The 22,415-nt window shown below is 40.7% G+C and overlaps 1 protein-coding gene across 1 annotated transcript in view; it reads left to right on the top strand.

Annotated features, from left to right (window-relative positions):
* The window catches only part of ZCCHC7 (zinc finger CCHC-type containing 7), a 299,973-nt gene that overhangs the window by 127,384 nt on the left and 150,174 nt on the right, over window positions 1–22,415 (top strand). The window contains exon 3 of the mRNA XM_069767439.1: window positions 10,325–10,368. Within this exon, the coding sequence (XP_069623540.1) occupies window positions 10,325–10,368 (44 nt within the window). The remainder of the gene's footprint in view (window positions 1–10,324; window positions 10,369–22,415) is intronic.

Below are 22,415 nucleotides of genomic sequence, written 5' to 3'. Positions count from 1 at the left end.
CATTTTTCGTGCTCTGGGGTCGGTTGAGGGCTTATTTTTTGCGTGCCGAGATGACGTTTTTAATGATAGCATTTCGGTGCAGATACGTTCTTTTGATCGCCCGTTATTGCATTTTAATGCAATGTCGCGGCGACAAAAAAAACGTAATTCTGGCGTTTCGAGTTTTTTTCCCGCTACGCTGTTTAGCGATCAGGTTAATACTTTTTTTTATTTGATAGATCGGGCGATTCTGAGCGCGGCGATACCAAATATGCGTAGATTTGATATTTTTTTTATTGATTTATTTGATTGGGGCGAAAGGGGGGTGATTTAAACTTTTATGTTTTTTTTATTTTTTTCACATTTTTTTAAACTTTTTTTTTAACTTTTGCCATGCTTCAATAGCCTCCATGAGAGGCTAGAAGCAGGCACAACCCGATCGGCTCTGCTACATAGCAGCGATCTGCTGATCGCTGCTATGTAGCAGAATTGCACGTGTGCTGTGAGCGCCGTCCACAGGGTGGCGCTCACAGCGACGGGCAATCAGTAACCATAGAGGTCTCAAGGACCTCTATGGTTACAATATACAAGCATCGCCGACCCCCGATCATGTGACGGGGGTCGGCAATGACGTCATTTCCGGCTGCCCGGCCGGAAGCGGTAGTTAAATGCCGCTGTCTGCGTTTGACAGCGGCATTTAACTAGTTAATAGGTGCGGGCAGATCGCGATTCTGCCCGCGCCTATTACGGGCACATGTCAGCTGTTCAAAACAGCTGACATGTCCCGGCTTTGGTGCGGGCTCACCGCGGAGCCCTGCATCAAAGCAGGGGAGCCGGCATCGGACGGTATCGTACGTCCGATGCCGGTAAGGGGTTAAACATTGCCATCTTGAGTGTAGACACTATTGTCAATGGCAAGAAAAATGTTCTCAAATTGTTATAATAACGACTAAGGACAATGCCTAAAATAGCATAACAGCTAAAGCTTTGAACTTCACCATGTACAAAATGTGAAAGTTTAATTGCAGCAGAGACCAACCTACACATAAATGTGAGGATGCATATTAGATTCCCAGCAACTGGAGATCGCCTTGTCATTGGCTGCTGGGCAGGCATGAATTGGCCAAATTACGTGCAGAGCATTTCCATTTTTTCTTATTATCTAGAGTAGTAATGCAATTTAAGTTTCATGTATTTCATGTTTACATGCTGTAGCACTACAGAGTGCAACTTTATCTGTTTGTTATATATAGTAAAACCTGACCTCAACCCCACCGAGCACTTGTGAAAGAAACTAGAATGGAGATTGTGAACCAGAACTCTGGGTCCTCTCTATAAGAAGAGACCAATTTGTCATATCCATCCCAAAATGGTATCAATAAATATGTTGTCCTGCTGAAAAAGTTTGGTATTGACGTAATCGACCTGTCCTCGAGAATCATGTTGCCAAGTCATTTTTACCGCACAATGTACACTGTAAACAACATTCCCAATAAACAATGTCAGAAATGCGTTTCTTTTTTTTCTTTTTTTGCAATTTCACCCCTAATGCATTTTCTCACCCATTTTCCAGTGCACTAAGAGGTAAAATAAATGGTGTGGTGTATTTAAAAAATATAAAAAAATAACATGCCTACACATGTCTATCTGGACTAAAAAGTAAAAAAGTTATGGTTTTCGGAAGAATTGGAATGAATAACGGAAGTTGACTATGTCGGGGAAGGGTTAAAGTGGTAACATTGTGATCTTTTTATACAATAATTTGTTAAGGAGTTTTGTAATTAAAAGTTTTCTGACAGATGTCCTGTTTTGATGATGATTTTATTGGTTACAGAGTAAAAATTGTAAGACATTAGCTTCAATTTTAGTTGAGGAGGGAGAGAACTAAACAGAAACGACCAAAAAGAGACTAAAGGTACCTTCACACATAACGATATTGTTAACGATATCGTTGCTATTTGTGACGTAGCAACGATATCGTTAATGAAATCGTTATGTGTGACAGCGACCAACGATCAGGCCCCTGCTGGGAGATCGTTGGTCGCTGAATAAAGTCCAGAACTTTATTTTGTCGCTGGACTCCCTGGAGACATCGCTGGATCGGCGTGTGTGACACCGATCCAGCGATGTCTTCACTGGTAACCAGGGTAAACATCGGGTAACTAAGCGCAGGGCCGCGCTTAGTAACCCGATGTTTACCCTGGTTACCATGTCAAAAGTTAAAAAAAACAAACACTAGATACTTACCTACCGCTGTCTGTCCTCCAGCGCTGTGCTCTGCACTCCTCCTGTACTGGCTGTGAGCCGGAAAGCAGAGCGGTGACGTCACCGCTCTGCTTTCCGGCTCACAGACAGTACAGGAGGAGAGCAGAGAAGCAGAGCGCAGCGCTGGAGGACAGACGGCTGTAGGTAAATATGTAGTGTTTGTTTTTTTTACTTTTAGCATGGTAACCAGGGTAAACATCGGGTTACTAAGCGCGGCCCTGCGCTTAGTTACCCGATGTTTACCCTTGTTACCGGCATAGTTGATCGCTGGAGAGCGGTCTGTGTGACAGCTCTCCAGCGACCAAACAGCGACGCTGCAGCGATCCGGATCGTTGTCGGTATCGCTGCAGCGTCGCTTAATGTGAAGGGGCCTTAAGACGTTTGTGGCTGAAAGTGTTGCCATTCTTGAAATTGTTCCAGAAAATTAAGTATTTATACTTTTAGAAATAGAAGTGTTAATAGTTTTTGTCGATGAATGAAATGCAAAGTGAATGAACATAAGAAAAATGTAAATCAAAGCAATATTTAGTGTGACCACCCTTTTCCTCCAGAACGGCAACATTTTTCGTGGGTATACTTATACAAAATCAAGTATTTTGTAGGATTATAGTCTGGTGTATGAGTAACCAGATATGCTAAGAAGGTGATAATGTCATTATTCTCGTTTGTTGAAACAGTCATTGACTGAAAGAGAAACATCTGTGTATAAGGTGTAAAGGTACCTTCACACTGATCAACTTTCCAACGATCACGACCAGCGATATGACCTGCCCGTGATCGTTGGAAAGTCCTTGTGTGGTCGCTGGGGAGCTGTCACACAGACAGCTCTCCAGCGACCAACGATGCCGAAGTCCCCGGGTAACCAGGGTAAACATCGGGTTACTAAGCGCAGGGCCGTGCTTAGTAACCCGATATATACCCTGGTTACCGTTCTAAAAAAAACAAACAGTACATACTCACATTCCGGTGAGTGTCACGTCCCTCGCCGTCAGCTTCCCGCACTGACTGTGTGAGCGCCGGCCGTAAAGCACAGCACAGCGGCCTTGCGCTTAGTAACCCGATGTTTACCCAGGGACTCATCGCTGGATCGGCTTCACACACGCCGATCCAGAGATGACAGTGGGTGACCTGACGACAAAATAAAGTTCTGGCCTTCTAGCTCCAACCAGCATTGTCACAGCAGGATCCTGATAGCTGCTGCTTGTCAAACACAACGGGATCGCTATCCAGAACGCTGCAACGTCACGGATCGCTATCGTTATCGTTCAAAAGTTGCTCAGTGTGACAGTACCTTAAAACTTGGTGAGAGACAACCAAACTCTGCTCCAAAATTGAGGTTGTGAAAGACCGTTTCCAGTCACTAAACATACACCAAGACTGAGCAAAGCGGCAAGACGCAAAATACTGTGGCTTTACTGCATCAGCGAGGTCTTTCTCAGGAAAAGATTTAAAAGCCGACCTGAGGTTTAAAGTTGTGCTCTTCAAGCTCTTTTGAAGAAGCTCTAAGAAATGGGCAATGTTGAGGAACATAGTTGGAGTTGTGAGCTAAGAAAACCCGGTTCGGAAATGGTAGCAACCCGGCTATACCCATGTATTGTTCGTAGAAGTCTGGAGATAAATGGTCTTCATCAAAAAATTGCTACCAAAGAAAACATACTTTAAACATGAAAACAAGGCCAAGTGACTATGCCATACATGAAAACATAGAACTGGGGTGCTAAAAAATGGCCACAGGTGCTCTAGACTGATTAGTCAAAATGATAAATATTTGGATGAAACAGAATGCAGTGTGCCGAGGGCTGAGGAGCACAATAGTAAGTGTTTGCAGGCCACAGTGAAGCATGGATGGAAGTTCCTTGCAAGTTTGGGGCTGCATTTCAGTAAGTGTAGTTGGGGATTTGGTCAGGATAACTGTATCCTCAAAGCCGAGAAGTACAGGCAGATACTTAGCCATCATACAATATCAGGGGTGTGTTTGGTTCTAAATTTATTCTGCAACAGGACAATGACCCCAAACATACAACCAATGTCATTAAGAACTGACTTTAGTGTAAAGAAGAGCAAGGTGACCTGAAAGCGATGGTAATCTCCCCACAGTGCCCTGATCTGAAGATCGAGTCTGAGACAGAAAGATTTGCACAAGCTTACATCGAGAACGATCTGTGTTTAGATCTACAAAATGCTTACAACAACCTCCCTTCTCAGTTAATTCAAAAACTGTACGTGTGCTTGGAAGAAATTATGCTGTTTTGAAAGCAAAGGACGTTGATGCCAAATATTGTTTAGCGTTAGATTTCTCTTTTGTTTATTCACTTCACATTTTGTTAATTGATACCAATAAACTATTCAGTCCTCAGTCAAGCGTCCATTTGTCACTTGCACGTTCCATTTGTGCTTTTCAACATGTATCCATTATAACACTGAGACCTGACTCTTTTCAAGTCAGGTTCGTGAAAATCACTGACAGCACATGGATGTCATCTGTGTGGTGTCCGGGATTTACATTGTAATGGATAGGAGAATCTTTGTAGTTTTTATCTTTTTTTTTTTTATTCATCAGTGAAAACACAGTGCCCAAGAACTGCTGAAAATCGTTCTGTGTTTTTACAACGGATAAAAATCAGGGACGTGTGAATGAAGACGAACTCTTCTATTTTGGAAGGCATTCTTCGTTTCACACACTACTGTATAAATATCTTTTATAACACACAGCCTATTGTTAAAACTTAAATATAGCCGTTTTAACATGTTTCTTTTTTCATATAAGCGTTACCTCACAGAACTTTCTTAGGTCTCATTCAGTTTTTCTCTTACAAGTTTTTTCTCATACAAGTTTTATATCTGGTTTTCAAGGATAGAACTTGTACTTATTCTTGTCATTGGGGCTGTTCACATGTCCGTGTATTTTTGCTGACTGAGTGGTCTGTACAAAATTTGTATTCCTTTAATCGAAGTTTTGGATCAATATCACCAATAAAAGTCTATGGGTCCTTGAAAAAAATCCAATAGCATTTGGTTGTCCCATTTTTTTACCGAGTTATTGATGTGTCAATGTTAGAAACTACTATAATTTTTTTTAATGTACTTATCTAAGAAAGACTGATGAAACAATGACCAAATTTGCTTGTGAAAACTGACACTAATCAAACCCTGATGAAACTCGGACCAATTTTCTTGTACTTCTGGCGTCTGAATGAGCCTTTACATAAAGTCATTACTGTTTCAAGGTAGGTAAGATATATTGTATCATATGTGGGAAAGTGAATGATCCTGAAGTACAATACAATCTACTCCCTGAAATGTTTCCACCTCTGTGAATTTCACATTGGATGCTTTATATACTTTCTAAAGTCTACCCTGAAGACACAGCTGACAACGTTGGGATCCACAAATACATGAGTCCTTTGTATTACTAGTATTTCACTTTATCTATCCCAGCGCTTTGTGGAGATGACTTGCAATGTTGTAAACTCTGCACTTTTGTCAGTGCCAGTGCCCTGTGTCAGGATGCGATGAAGTGTCTTTTCCGCAAATCATTTATTTATGCCTGTTGTTTCTTTTAAGTCTTGTCTATTGTATGGCTATTTAATGAGTTGTGTATCCACCAAGTTAAAGATCTGCCTGAAACATTTTTTCTCATTCCCACCTCCCCCCTCCCAAACTAACTTTTGTTATGTATTGCCTTGCTAATCCTTGTGTTGAGCGGTATCAGACATCACCTTTCTTGGGGGCAGATAGTCCACTCTTCCGCTTTCTTTGTTCCTGCTCTGCTTTAATAGGAGAAGTCAACGGGGAGGACAAAAAGAGACTGAAAGTTGTATTTAATCAGGGTCAGAAGGGTGGTGTTCAGACTGACGGGCCCACAGGCAGACTGGCCTTTTATGCTTGCCGACACAGATGGCCCAGTAGCATTCATGGAAAGGCAGAGAATGGTTTCCCAGTCGAAGGCCATTGTAGGCCAGCATCGTTACACTTGATGAGGGTTACCAGGGGCAACAGACAAGTATCACCAGAACCGTGTGATCACTAGCCTGCGCCATTGAGTTAAAGCATGTCTTTCCTTTGGGTTCTCTAGAAAGTAAATGCTCATGTATTCCATTAAATTTCTTTTATTAGATGTAATTTGTTTCCGGACCGTTTTGCAATCTGCTCTTCTTTTAGCAGTAGAATTTTTTTTTTTTTTTCACGACCATGGTAAATTTGATCATGACTTATTGTGTGCACTTTTTTACTACTAGTGTGAAAAGCTTTTATTCAGAGCACGGTATAATAGAAAAGAACGCAATTGTGCCTCATTGGCTTATATTGGTTAATATTTATAATATCCTATTATTTAGTAGCCATCATTTGTGTTATAATAAGCTACTGTACATTTTTTTTCCCTTTGTAACATCTATCTGTTCCTTTTTAAAACTGACCTTTAAATCTCTAGTGGTCGATAACATAGATAACATAAATTGTAATAATATACAAAAAGTTGTTTCTTGTAATTCTTTATTATTTGCTCAATGAGTATTTTTCATGCTGTCTTTGTCAGTAGGTTTTGTAGGGTGTCTATTTTACAAGTTAACCTTTTTCTCACTTTTACCAGTCCTGCTATAAGGTTTTTCTCCAGACTGGCTTTTTTCCCCTCTTTTCTGTCTCTCGGGTGAAACAAAGGTTAACTGAAATTTCCTCTGTTCCGTACCTGAACAAATCAGCAGTTTGTGGAGGAAATCCCATTGATGGCTTGTAAGAGTGACAGACCCTATTTAAAGAACTCTCCCAACTGTGTGGCAGTCCAAGCATGCCAGGAGTTTAACTCTTCCTGTGGTCGCTGTCATTGTAACCTACAAAAAAAAGCCAAAGAAAAGAAGTACACTTTGCTCTCTGAATCTCAAGAACTCAATAAATTCAATAAAAAAAAAAGTAACTAGAAAACATTAAAACTATAGACTATAATGCAAAAGTATTAACATAAGCAAATTAATCCTTTGAAAACAATTGACTATTCACTGCATGCCATGTCATGCATTGATTGCTAAACAAATACATACATTTTGTCATATTTCCATAGTCTAGGAAACTTGTACTACTTACTTGTATACTTTTTTTTTTGTTTGAGTTATTCATGTTTTTTTAGTTATTTTTTTTTGGGTTAGTGATATGACATTTTTATGACATGTTTTATAAAAGTTTAAAGTTATATAACATTTACTGTAAGTTGTCAGATACATTAATTTCCTTGAAAAACTACCTTCCTATATCACAAGACCAAAACCTTATAGTCACACAATTTATTGAAGTGCTGCTGTGTTTTTTGTTAACATTGTGAAGTAGCTTTGGTACCCATGTCACTTAAGTGAACGCTTGCTTAGTTATAAGCCATATTGTATGTATTAATCGTACAATATCATATTAGTCCATTGTAATCTACTCGGATGAGCAATATTCCAAATATATTTGTTACACAAGGAGGGATCTTTGTGCGTATACATATATATTTGTCTATAAATATAGATTGTGTGTGTGTATGAATATATATATATATATATATATATATATACACATATATATACATACATGCTGTTCACATCCATAATTGTACTTGCATATATAAGTACACATGCACACACACACACACACATATATATATACACACACACGCAAACATATATGTATATATATATGTGTGTATATATATATATATATATATATATATATATATATATATATATATATGAATTTGCTTTTCTAAATATAGTATATTTCCTGTATTAAATATTCAACATTTAGTTTTTCCATCTGGCCTATAATTATTGTAATTTATCTAGAATAACCATCAGGTCTTTACCTCTGCATTGTAGTCGTAAAATGGTTTCATCGGTTTTAGGATCGACATCTCGATCACGGCCCGGTGTTTGATTCCTTGTTGATAGACTGAACCTTATTGAATATGGCATTGTGTTAACTCCTCTCTTAAATAGTTTGTTTCACTCTTGACATAGTGTTTGAATCCAATTTTAATCATTTTGTTAAATGCGTAGCCTGGAGTAAATTCTGTACTCTCATATCCTAGTCGGTCAGGAAAGTATGGCCAATAAGTGTAAGGGTAAGTTCACACAGTTTTTGCTCCTTTTTTATGCTAGCTTTCAGCTGCTTTTTACAGTATCAGCAAAGCCTATGAGATTTCAGAAATCTCATGAACACACATTGGTTTTTTGTGTGATCAGTATTTTGTGCTTTGTTGCTTTTTTTGGACATAGGGCATATCAATTCTTTCAGCAATTTTGCTGCGTTTTTTTCAGAGTTTTTCACCCATTGACTTGAGTGGGTGCTGAAAAACGCAGCAAAAATGCAGGTATCATTATTTGCTGCGTTTATGCTGCTGAAAATTCAATGACATTAGCATGGACAAAGAGAAAAAAAAAAGCACCAAAGACACACCTAAACCTGCGTTTTTGACGCAGCTTCTTTCCTTCCATGAAGATCAGGTTTTGCTGCAGAAGAAAAAGCAGCAAAAACGCCCTGTGTGAACTTACCCTAACAAGTAATTTGAAGTCTTCATGGGTGTGTAGATATACAGAATGTCTCATGTAGTGCCTTCTAGTAACACGTGCACATTTTTGTAACGGACAGAACTGGTATATTTGTGTGTGTGTGTGTGTGTGTGTATACAGATATATATATATATATATATATATATATATATATATATATATATATATATTATCCATTTCTGTGCTTTTAGCTCTCAATAGATGTGCATGGAATAAAAGCTCATTGATTAACAGAAGTTACTAACCAGCATAATCGCATAATAACTGCCTCATTATCAATGGCTTCTCATTTTATGCATTTCATGAAAGAGCATTACTGAAAGGCTTAAAATTAGATACGCCCGCACTCCTCACTCATATAACGGCGAACAGACAAAACAGTTGAAAAACAGATTTCTGGATTTAAAGAAAAAGGGGGAAGCATAATAATTGTTCGTCCGACTTAAAGTGCAAGTGTCACTCACACACTGTTGTAAGTAAGTAAGTAGCCCACTAATGATCAGTATGGGCATAGTACACATATAAAGCTGTTGTAGTGGAAATCACTTGTTGGCAGAAGTGCAGACACTTTTTTTTCTACTTTATCACTGTAGCTTGGCTATCCTGACATAAAGCTGGATCTGTGGAAGGGCACAAATGTGGGAGTCCCATGTGACAGTGTGGCCATTGATTTTATTGACATTGATTATTGCAGTGCCCGCTCAATCCCTGTCGTGGTTTTTCATGGAAACCTTCCAGTCCAGTTTTGAAACAAAGGTGTTTTAATGGAGTTGAGCTGTGTAACTTTGTCGCTCCCCATTGTTTTACCATGTACTTTTCTGCAGTGATTACAAGAGGTCACTGCCCCCAATTTACACAGTGTTGTGAATGTCTCTCTGGTGCATAATAATGCAAGCATGAAAACCAGATTTTTGGCAAGCGTGGGGCATCTAGCTGGGCATAACTGAAAAGCCGCTTTACTCTTCCATCTGTAAGAAGTCATAATTTTGGAGTTTTTTTTTTTTTAACAAGTATCCAAGAAAGTTAATCATTAGAAATCATACCGTTGTATTTTTCACTGCTATCTTTTCCCTTGTTGCTGTTTTCTGGAGAGGACACAAAAGAACATTTTTAGTATTTCACCCCCTTCTGTTTCTGTTGCATGGCCTATACGACATCTACCTTAGCTACTGGCAGCAAAGGTGGCGGGGGCTGTAGTTTCTTTTTTTTATATGTTTGAACAAAACGGTGCTAAAATTGGTAATAAATTCTCGCTAATCAGTCTGCATTTTAAGTAAATATATATTTTTTAAAACCCTTTATTCGTGTTTTGGAGTTCTCAGTATTCCTGTCCAGTCTGTTATTGCCCTGGAGGAGGGGTGGCTTAGCTATCGATCACGCATGGGCAATACTATGTGATCTAAACACTCCAGTAGTACTTCTATTTGGAGTACATCAATTAGGAAATGCTTATGGTAAATTAGAAGCCTTATTTGACCCATAATATTGTGGTGTTGCAGACCAGGGATTGTCTAAACTATATCTATCTCTGCTTCCTACAGGTGACACTGGAGTGGGATGGTCCATTATTGAGCGAGATTCAGAAGTAAGTACAAAATTCAGGTTGTAAAAATCTGCAAAAAGTAATGTAAGTATTGCACAGTTCTTCTCATACCCTCTGTGTTGAAAATAAAATCCAAGTCTTCATCATAAGAAGGCAACCGATGTAGACTGAATTCTGTCATGGAAAGTGTTTTCTTTGCCATGCTGCATTCATTGCTTTATTATTATTATTGCGCCATTTATTACATGTGAATTTATTGGATATTTAGAATATGTAATAAAACATCTACATGCCCCTGGCGGTAAGCACTTCCAAAATCAGATGTGCATATTTGGCTTTGGCATGGAAACTTTGCTTCAGTCACCGCACACATTCAATAAACAGATAAAGATACCAGCTAAATTAGCTATAAATTTCCAGCTGACCAAATAAAGTAATTTCATTATAGCTTTTATAATATATAAACTAGTGTAAAATAATCTAAAGTATCACAATAAATACTAAAAGCAGAAGGTTTTTGCCCTGGAACGTGAACAGTCTTCTTTCTTGAGCTATATCTTTTTCATCCTATGTGTTGCAGATATTCATAAATCATTGCAAAGTCAAAAACAATTTTGAAAATTGGCGTTACTACAGAAGCCTACTGGAGCAAGATCTACCAAATTTATAAAAAAAAAAAAAAGCATCATGTCTCCATACGTTGCTATATTTTACTCCAATTGTTAGGCCATGTTCACACCTGCAGTATTTGGTCAGTTTTTTACCTCAGTATTTGGTCAGTATTTTACCTCAGTATGTGGTCAGTATTTTACCTCAGTATTTGGTCAGTATTTTACCTCAGTATTTGGTCAGTATTTTACCTCAGTATTTGGTCAGTATTTCACCTCAGTATTTGTAAGCCAAAACCATGAGTGGGTGATAAATGCAGAAGCGGTGACGTGTTTCTATTATACTTTTCCTCTGATTGCTCCTCTCCTGGTTTTGGCTTACAGATGCTGAGGTAAAAAACTGACCAAATTCTGATTGTGTGAATGTGGCTTTACAGAAATACATCAGACTTTGGTTGACCCCACCTTTAAAAAAAAAAACCAAAAAAAAAAAACAATTGTTTGTGCAAAACAGAAATGCGCCATATATAGCAACTTTTTTCAACCGTAAAAGTGCAGCTCCGATTATGATAAATTCTCCCGCCCACAGCAGTACATTATATTTAAGATGCATTTGAATCATCTATTTAACAATCCATCTGAATACCCAAAAGACACAATTAAAATATAATTATATTAATATAATTATTACCCATAGAATAAAAATATGCTGTTAGAGATATAGACCGCAAAATGCCCCAGGATTTAAAAGATAATTTGTACTGAAAATTAGTTTCAATTTTACCATTAGTTTCCAGGGTACCATTGCATCTCTATCTAAACTAATAATGAATATGTATGCACATTATCAAGTGCGTATGGGTTTTATTCTAAGGTGCCCAGATTTTTTTTTATAAATATTGAGAAAAAGTTTTTCCCAAAGTTTTCCAATGCATTGCATCCTATGCTAGTTTCAGTCATGATTTTGATGTTTTCTCGAACTTTTCAACAATTTTTACAAATCAGATTTTTATGATAGCGCGCATATTTATTATTATTATTAATAATAATAATAATGATAATATTAGAATTTAGAATAGGGTGGGGATTTTAACTTTTTGTGTGTGTGTGTGTATATATATATATATTTTTTTTTTCTTTCTTTTTTCTGTATTCTAGTCCCCTTAGGGACTTGAACCTAAGATCGCCTAGTCACCTGTGCCCATATTGTTGCATGTAGTAATAATCACAGTCACCAGAATAGGCTCTTAACCTCTTCCTGACATGGCCAACTTCTGTTTTTTCGTTTTCATTTTTTTTTTCTTATCTTCTTCAAAGAGCCATAACTTTATTTTTGTCTACATAGACATCTAATGGCTTGTTTTTTGTGGGACGGCTTGTACTTTTGAATGACGGATGAACTTTTGAAAAATTGTGGTGAGATTGCGAAAAATGTGGTGAGATTTTGGGGAACCCCCCCCCCCCCTTGCAATTCTGACATTGTGTTTTGAGAATTGTTTTTATGGTATACATTTTATGGTTAAAATGACCTTGACGGTATGATTCTCCTCATCAGTGCGCTCTCTGCAATACCAAATGTGTCCATTTTTTAAAAAAATTATTATTATTTTAGTGGTAAAAAAAAATCAGAAATTTGTAAAAAAAATAAATAAATGTTTTCATTTTTCAGTCAGTAAAGCAGTGAGTGAGCTTTTTTTTCCTTGCAAGACCGTTTTTATTGATAATATTGATTTATTGATAATAATGATATTTTATCACTGCTTGCAGCGTTTCTTGTGGTATTGTGGTGACCAAAAAAAACCCACAATTTTGTTTTTCATTTTTTTCATTTCATTTTTTTAGGTGTTTACATGTTAATTATTTTTATCTTTTCACAGATCAGATTTTAATGAATGTGGCGATAGCACGCGCATTTATTATTGTTATTATTAGAGCAGGAGGTGATTAGAACTTTTTGTTTTCTTTCATATTTTTAAAACTTTTTTTTTAATCTGTATTTATTAGTCCCGCTTTGGACTTGAACCTAAGATGTCCTAGTGACCTGTGCTAGTATTGCTGCATATAGTAATAATCACTGCCACCAGAAATGCCTGTATGATGAAACTGCATGAGACTGTACCACTGGGAAGCTAATATCATACATACTGATGATTACTGCTTGGCTTCTGTCACACAGTTAGGGTATGTGGAAATCACTTCAAAAGACTCTCCTTTGTAAAGTTTTTAATTTCTTGAAGTGTTTCTTGAATCGGTTGGAAGAATTTTTCATGTATTTGAGATTTTTTTTTTCTCTCCCTGAAGCGTTGTTTGCCGTCTTTTGATTGGACAGTGCCTAATTTGGAGCGTTTTCCATCAAAAGACGGTCTAAATAAATGACATGCATGCAAAAAAAAAAAAACTGGATTGCTTTTTTAACCCCTAATCCACCGTACATGTACAGCACAAGTCTGTAGCAGGTGTACGGAGATGGCTCACGCGGTGAGCCCATACCATACGCTGCAGAAAATGGCTTTGGCACATAGTCAAGGACCTGTCTGTAATATCCGCAAGTGGAACGGAGCTCCAAGCACAACTGTTAAACTGTTAAATGAGCGACTATACTCGTTGCTCGGGGGGGTCTCCCGAGTATTTGTAACTGCTCAGAGATTTAGTATTTGTTGACACAGCTGCATGATTTACACCTACTAGCCAGCCTGAGCACATGTGGGGGTTGCCTGGTTGCTACGGAATCCCCACATGTAGTCATGCAGCTGCGGCAAGGAAAACTAAATCTCCGAGCAGTCACAAATACTCGGAGACCACCCGAGCGACGAGTACACTCGCTCATCACTAGTGGGGACACATCAATCTTTGTGCCTATTAGCACCCCCGTTATTCGATCATGGGTTGCCATAACAGCTGGAAGTCAGTTAAAGAACTCCTTGCCTGTCATGATGGAGTTGCCCCTGAAGCCAAGCCTGTGGCCGGGCTTCAAAGGAGGTGATGATTTTTACGATATGTGTCAATACTGTGGTATTTCTGTGTGTAGTACAAGCCATTAGATGATTGCAGGTTCACATCCAGTAAAGACGCTAATAAATATAGTAGAATTTAACAAAAATATGAAAAAAAAAAACCCAAAAGTTTTGAATTTACCTCCCTTTCCTCTATTAAAAATAAAGATAATTAAATAAAAAATACACATGTGGGTGCCGACCATTACAGTCATGAATATGCGGCTCCACCCCTATGGGAGGTGGAGCCGGATATTCATGACTGTAATCGGCGGCCCCACGTGACCGCTCATACAGGAGAAGCTGCTGCGAGGACAGGACGCTGCGAGGGAGAGGGGTGAGTATTTTATTAACAGCGGGCGGGCGCACAGAGGGTGGGAGGGGGGTGGGGACAGGGATCTTTATTTTAAACACGAAAAAACAAAAAAAAAAGGATTTTTCATATCTTCTCTCCAGCGAACGCTGCTGCGGAGAAGATATGAATGGCGGCTTCAGCACCACGTGGGGGGGACAGCGCTTACTGTAGCGCTGTCTCCTGCACGGTACACGGACTGCACACGGACAGCGTCCATGTGCGGTACGTGTTTTACACGGACCCATTGAATTAATGGGTCCGTGTAATCCGTGTGCTCCCACGAACACTGACATGTCTCCGTGTTTTCTACACGGACACACGGTCCGTGAAAACACGCTGACATGTGCAGAGACACATTGATTTCAATGTGTCTAAGTGAGTCAGTGTCTCCGGTACATGAGGAAACTGTCACCTCACGTACTGGAGCCACTGACGTGTGAAACTGGCCTTATGCTCATCAGCTTTGATTATCTTGTGTCTTGTACTTTTTCATTAAATGTTGTCTTTTATCTTCATCTTCCTGTGCCTTGCACTTTTTTCTTATAATGTATAAATAAGTAAATCTCGTCCAGCAATAAACATGCCCTCATATATCTATGAACAGAAAATTAAAAAAATGTTTGGCTCTTGGAAGAAGAGGAGGAAAAAGCTAAAACACAAAAATGGAAATTGGTGGGAAAGGGTTATCTCCGGGGTCGGGAGCAAGCAGGCGCATGGATGCAAGTACTGTATATGATTTAATAATAATATAAATCTTTATTTATATAGCGCCAACATATTCCGAAGTGCTTTACAGCTTAACAGTTTCAAACACAACAGTCATAAGTAACAACATTAGCAATACAATAATTAAAGCAACATAAGACGACCCTGCTCGTGAGAGCTTACAATCTACAATGAGGTGGGGGAGATACAAAAGTACAGATGTGTATTTACAATGATATATTTACAATGATGATGGCCCAGCCATCTTCAAGGGGTGGAGGATAGATGGAAGTAGTGAATGGGCTACAAACAAACATAAAATGACTTTGATTAGGGAACGTGATAGGCTGCTCTGAACAAATGTGTTTTGAGGGAGCGCCTAAAACTATGCAAATTGTGAATGGTCCTAATATCTTTGGGTAGAGCATTCCAGAGGATTGGCGCAGTACGGGAGAACTCTTGGAGTGGGCGGTACGGATTAGTGCAGAGGTTAGTCGAAAGTCATTTGCAGAGTTAGGCCAATAGACAGAAATGAGGGAGGAGATGTAAGGGGGTGCTGCGCTGTGAAGAGCTTTGTGGGTGAGAAAAAGTACTTTGAATTGGAGTCTATTATGAATGGGCAGCCAGTGTAACGACTGGCGAAGAGTGGACGCATCCGAGTAATGATTAGCTAGATAGACAACCCTGGCTGCTGCATTAAGGTTAGACTGGAGAGGGGAAAGTCGAGTAACGGGGAGGTCAATAGAGCGTTGCAGTAGTCCAGGCGGGAGTGGATCAGGGCGACAGTGAGGGTTTTTGTTGTTTCCATAGTGAGAAAAGGGCTGAGCCCTGAGGTACCCCGACAGTGAGTGGAAGAGAAGATGAAGTGGAGCCAGAGAACAGAACACTGAAGGAGCGGTCAGAAAGATAGGAGGAGAACCAGGAGAAAGCAGTGTCCTTAATGCCTAGTGACGGGAGCCTAGAGAGTAGGAAAGGGTGGTCAACAGTGCTGAAAGCTACAGATAGATCGAGAAGAATGAGCAGGGAGTGGTCACCGTTACATTTTGCTGTCAGAAGGTCGTTGGTCACTATGATGAGTGCAGTTTCTGTCGAGTGTAGGGGGCGGAAGCCGGACTGTGAAGGGTCTAGGAGGAAGTGAATGGCACTCCAAGAGTTTAGAGATGAAGGGGAGGTTGGAGACCGGTCTGTAGTTATTTGTGCAGGATGGGTCGAGGGAGAGTTTCTTTAGTAACGGAGTAATGATAGTGTTTGAAGGCGGATGGGAAATTACCTGAGGAGAGTGAGAGATTAAAGATTGTAGTTAGGTGAGTAGTGATGACTGGAGAGAGAGACTGGAGGAGATGAGAGGGAATGGGGTCGGTAGTGCATGTAGTCGGACGAGAAGAAGAGAGGAGCCTGGAGACTTCTTCTGTGATGATCAAATGGGGAGAGTGAGCCAGGGGAGATGCAGGGAGGGATGGGAGTCACTGAACTTGGTGATTGGGAGCGGATTTCCTGACGGATATTGTCTATTTTCTCTATAAAATGGGAGACCAGGTCATCAGCACAAATGTCTGTGATAGGGACTTGTGCTTTTGGCCTGATGAGGGAGTGAAAGGTGTCAAAAAGTTTCTTGGGGTTGTTGGATAGTGAGGAGATCAGGGTGGTGAAGTAGGTCTGTTTGGCCAGGTGAAGGGCAGAGTTATAGGTTTTTAACATAAATTTGAAGTGTATGAAGTCTTCTGGTGTGCGAGTTTTCCTCCATAAGCGTTCAGCTCTCCTAGAGCATCGCTGGAGAAATCGGGTTTGCGATGTGAGCCAGGGCTGTTTTACTCTGTGTTTGGAGGTTCTGATGGTGAGGGGAACTACTGGTCCAGGGTGCTTCTAAGAGTGTCATTGTAGTGATGTACCGCCAGATCAGGTTAGGAAAAAGAGGAGATTGGGGATAGTGATGAGTGTAGGGAGTCTGAAAGTGTATGAAGGTTAATGGCTTGTAGATTTCTGACTGAATGGTAGGTTGGAGTGGGCTGAGGTGGGCGAGTATTTGTGAGCGTGAAGGAGAGAATGTTGTGGTCAGAGAGGGAAAGCGGTTAGTTATTTAGGTAGGAGATTGAACACAGCCAGACGAAGACCAGGTCAAGGGTGTTACCATCCTTGTTTGTATCATAGGTTGAGAGCTGTGAGAGGCCGAGCAAAGTGGTTAGTGATAGAAGCTGGGATGCAGATGTAGAAGTGGGGCTGTTTATGGGGATGTTAAAATCAGGATAAGGGTTGGGAGTTCTGAGGACATGAAGTGCTGCAGCCAAGCAGAGAAATGGTCCAGGAAGAGGGTGGGTGAGCCTGGGGGCCGGTATATGACCGTTACTCTGAGGGAGAGGGGACGGAAGAGCCTGATGGTGTGGACCTCAAAAGAAGGGAATGAGAGTAATGGAGCTGGGGGGATGAACTGGAAGGTGCATTGTGGGGAGAGGAGTATGCTGACTCCACCACCAGGTCTGTTTGTGGGTCTCAGAGAATAGGAGAATTGTAAGCCACCATGGGAAATGGCAGCAGGGGAGACCGTGTCAGAGTCCTGGATCCAGGTTTGAGTGAGAGCCAACAAATTCAGAGAGTTGTTCAGAAAGTAGTTCTGCAGGAAGGGAAGCTTGTTACATACAGATTGTGGATTCCAAAGGGCACACTTAAAAGAAGATGAGGGAGTGCAAGTAATATTAATAAGGTTAGAATGGTTTTGATGTGAGGTAGGGTAGCGATTGAGGTTGTGGGATGGTGGACCGGGGTTGGGAGAGATGTCTCCCGAAATCAGTAGGAGTAGGAAGATAAAAAGCAAGATGTTTTTTGAATTGTAAGAAGTTTTTTTGGGCAGTGTGTTTGGGCAAGATGGGCTGAGGTTTTTCAGGAAGGTGAGAAGTGCATGGGAGCTGTACATGGGAGAGGGAAGGAGAGAGGAGCTGATGTATATGAGTCGTGATGGAGGGGGATGGGACGGTGACGGTGACTGTGGATGGCAAGGGAACATAGGAGGATAGGAATATAGCACATGGATAGAAGGGAGTGTGGGTTTCCTGACTCCTGCCCTGACTAACTGCCATGGAATAACTGCCCTTTAACTTGATGCTTGTCTAATGCGATGCTTTGCTGAATGCAAGCGACCCCACACATGCGTGCACCCCTAAGAATGAATCTAAATTTATAGGCCCCCAGTGCAGGAAGAGGACAGCGGTATTATGTGAGCTGGTTAGTTATAAATTAGGGACAGCTGCTCAACACATCCTGGTGTGGATAGATGATCAAAAATGTAGTCCTGATTACATCTCTATACTAAGGGTACCGTCACACATAACGATATCGTTAACGATATTGTTGCTTTTTGTGCCGTAGCAACGATATCGTTAACTAAATCGTTATGTGTGACAGCGACCAACGATCAGGCCCCTGCTGGGAGATCGTTGGTCGCTGGGGAAAGTCCAGCACTTTATTTTGTTGCTGGATCTCCCGCTGACATCGCTGAATCGGCTTGTGTGACGCCGATTCAGCGATGTCGTCACTGGTAACCAGGGTAAACATCGGGTTACTAAGCGCAGGGCCGCGCTTAGTAACCCGATGTTTACCCTGGTTACCGTTGTAAATGTAAAAAAGCAAACACTACATACTTACATTCCCGGTGTGTGGTCATGTCCCTCGCCTTCAGCTTTCCGCACTGACTGGTGAGCGCCGGCCAGCCGTAAAGCAAAGCACATCGGTGACGTCACCACTGTACTTTACGGTCGGTGCTCAGTCAGTGCTGGAAGCTGAAGGCGAGGGACCTGCAGACACCGGGAATGTAAGTATGTAGCGTTTGTTTTTTTACATTTACAACGGTAACCAGGGTAAACATCGGGTTACTCAGTGCATACCTGTGTGAAGAAAGGGGAGGAATACATACGGTCACTTGTCAATAACACTCAATATAAGTGAATTGATCAAGACCGGACACCTCTAGTCAGATTGTGACCAGAAGTATGCAAAACACGTACGGCACTTGCAGTCACATAACTGCCTGCTCTCAGCACTGAAACAGGGAATTCTGACAGCACACGTTGTTCAAGCTGTGAGAATTCACAAGTCTGCAGTCACATAGAGTGACTGTAGACTTGAACCCCTATACTGGACAACCCCTGTAAGGCCCATTCAGGCCTGAGGTTAATAACTGTTCTCAAATAGGCCTCTGGCACACTGCACAGCTGTGGATGGTGCAGTCAGATGTATTGGACAGCTGACACAGGAGTGGTCTGACCCCCAGATGGGAAAAGAGTGGGGTCTTGCATGTCAGAGAGCTGATGAAGGCATGGTCTGGTACCCACTTATAATGTGTGTGACGAGAAAGTGACATTTCCTTTGATCTAACACCAGGGTGGATTTGATTTAAATCTAACTGATTTAAATCACGATTTAAATCACTAGTCAGTAAGGCTTGATTTAAATCAGTGATTTAAATCAAAGTTTCTACCTAAACTAGTTCTTGCTACTTTAACATGCAAGTAGATGAAGATTTTTAGAATCACTTTTTATATTACTTTTTTCTCCCCAGTTTAATGGGTTAATCATTCATATTTGGACACCACTGTTCTGTTGTACTTAGGAAGGAGAAAAATAATCCTGACCTTAATAACAATTTAAATAGATTTATTCAACTGAAACAATAACAACATTACAGCATAAGTTATTTGCTTAAACAAACATCCATGTTTGTTAACTAAAGGTACCGTCACACTTAGCGACGCTGCAGCGATACCGACAACGATCCGGATCGCTGCAGCATCGCTGTTTGGTCGCTGGAGAGCTGTCACACAGACTGCTCTCCAGCGACCAACGATGCCGGTAACCAGGGTAAACATCGGGTAACTAAGCACAGGGCCGCGCTTAGTAACCCGATGTTTACCCTGGTTACCATCCTAAAAGTAAAAAAAAACAAACACTACATACTTACCTACCGCCGTCTGTCCTCCAGCGCTGTGCTCTGCACTCCTCCTGTACTGTCTGTGTGAGCACAGCGGCCGGAAAGCAGAGCGGTGACGTCACCGCTCTGCTTTCCGGCTGACCGACGCTCACAGACCGTACAGGAGGAGTGCAGAGCACAGCGCTGGAGGACAGACGGCTGTAGCTAAGTATGTACTGTTTGTTTTTTTTACTTTTAGGATGGTAACCAGGGTAAACATCGGGTTACTAAGCGCGGCCCTGCGCTTAGTTACCCGATGTTTACCCTGGTTACCAGTGAAGACATCGCTGAATCGGTGTCACACACGCCGATTCAGCGATGTCTGCGGGGAGTCCAGCGACGAAATAAAGTTCTGGACTTTCTTCCCCGACCAGCGACAGCACAGCAGGGGCCTGATCGCTGCTGCCTGTCACACTGGACGATATCGCTAGCGAGGACGCTGCAACGTCACGGATCGCTAGCGATATCGTCTAGTGTGACGGTACCTTAATTTGGCTAAACAATATATATATATATATATATATATTATAAGAAACTTAGACTGTCAGCCCAGCCGACACATGAAAAACTTAAATACTACTGTCCCTGCTGTCCTCTGTAGCTCACTTGTCGTCATCTTCATCATCATCTTCTTCTTTGTTCCTATTCATAATCTGGAAAGGAAAAACAAGCTTTCCTGCTTTATTGGGTCCCAACCGATTTCTCAATTTAGAATGAATGAGTCCAAAGGAAGAGAATATTCTTTCAACGCCTGCAGAAGAAGCTACTGCTGTTAAAAGTGAAATCATTACTTGAACAGTCTCTAAATCCAAGCGCTTAAGTGACTTCCACCAGTTTACTAGTGTGACCTTCCTTAAAATATCTTCAGCAAACATATATTTCTTGAATGGTTCCCCCTTAGCTCTGAAGTTTATTATAGTTGGCATTAAAGATGGATGATTGCTGGATACCCATGTCATAGCCAACTCCTCTTCCTCAGCACTTAGGTTTTGACCCTGATATTGGATATTGACAATATTTGCCAAAAAATGAGCTGGAGTCAGTGCTTGTCCCATATGTTATTAGCAGCTTTGTATTCCCTCCCTGCTCTTCTAAATCTCTTCTCATCTTGGATACGTTTGCAGCATTGTCAGTGACCAAACTGCGTACTAGACATTTGAATTTTAGTTCACATGTCATTATAGCTTTTACTGCCACTTCTTGTAAGTATTCTGCTGTGTGTGCATTTCCTGACGTATCAGTTGTTTGTGCAAGGAAGACTTTACCTTCTTCTGTTGTTATACAAGCACATACAATAGGATCATTGTGGACATTACTCCACCCATCAATACTTAGGTTAACAATTTTACCCTCCAACATCAGCTCTGCTGGGTGGACTGTATCCTGGTCTCAGTGACTGAACCATATTAATGAAATGTGGGTTCTCAGTCAGACGGAAAGAAGAGTTCGTTGCATAAATAAACTGGGCAATTTTTTCATCAATCAACTCTTTTTCTAATCTGCTAGTTCTTATCACAAACCTATCTATGGTGGTTCCAGGAGGTAAAGGTTTTTTCTTCCTTTTGGGTGATGGTGATATGTGGCTGTGGGTGTCTGATGATGATACTGCTGCTAATGAAGCACTATCCTGGATGGATAACTCTGAAACTGTAGAACAGGATGATGGTGATCTTGGAGGTGGATAGTTTCCAGAATCCATGAATTCCCCTAAACAAAAAAAGTCAATGCTGTTATTTTATTGTTTATACAATTTCTGCTTATTGTACACAACACATCACTGCCCCTGCCCCAAAAGGAATATTTGTTTTTCTTCATAACTGTACCAAATGACAGTAACATGCAGTAATAATAAGAAATATAATTTTTCTCACACATGACAGTTCAGTCTTTAGAAATAGGATTCAATAAAAATGTTTACCAACCTGAAGATCCTGCCTGTTCAGAAGTGTTTCTTTGGTCATCTTCATCACCGCACTTCTCATGATGTTGCCTCATTCGCGCCACCAGGCCTTGCATCTCTTTGTTGCATCGTTTGCATTTTGCACGCATGCCTGCCTTACCGATAGGTGAAGGAGCTTCATTAAAATATTCCCAAACTGGGTCTCTTTTACGGCCTGCTGCCATTATAAGGAAAGAATGTAATAAACCTCAGATCGTACACACAAACAGATCCAGACTTGTCTGTCTGTGGCTATGCTGCAGTATTGTGCTCAAAGTTTCACTTTCATTTTCTTGTCTGCTTGCCTTTCCTCCTCCTCACACTTAGATTCACATTCTTCTTGTGTTGTGAGGATCTATTCCACTCCAAACAATCAGAAACATATTGTCTAACTTCTTGGACTTGGCACTGAAGGGGTTGATTCTGTATTCATAGGTTTGTAGAACAATAGGATTAAGGTCTTTTTCTCAACTCTGTCCATGTTGTAACATTTTTGCCGTGAAGAAGAGGCTGGGACCTCTGCGGAGTCAAA

This window comes from Ranitomeya imitator, chromosome 1, assembly GCF_032444005.1.
Source record: "Ranitomeya imitator isolate aRanImi1 chromosome 1, aRanImi1.pri, whole genome shotgun sequence".
NCBI classification, from domain to species: domain Eukaryota; kingdom Metazoa; phylum Chordata; class Amphibia; order Anura; family Dendrobatidae; genus Ranitomeya; species Ranitomeya imitator.
Note: the sequence above shows the minus strand (reverse complement) of the source record. Positions and strands in the feature narration are given on the sequence as shown.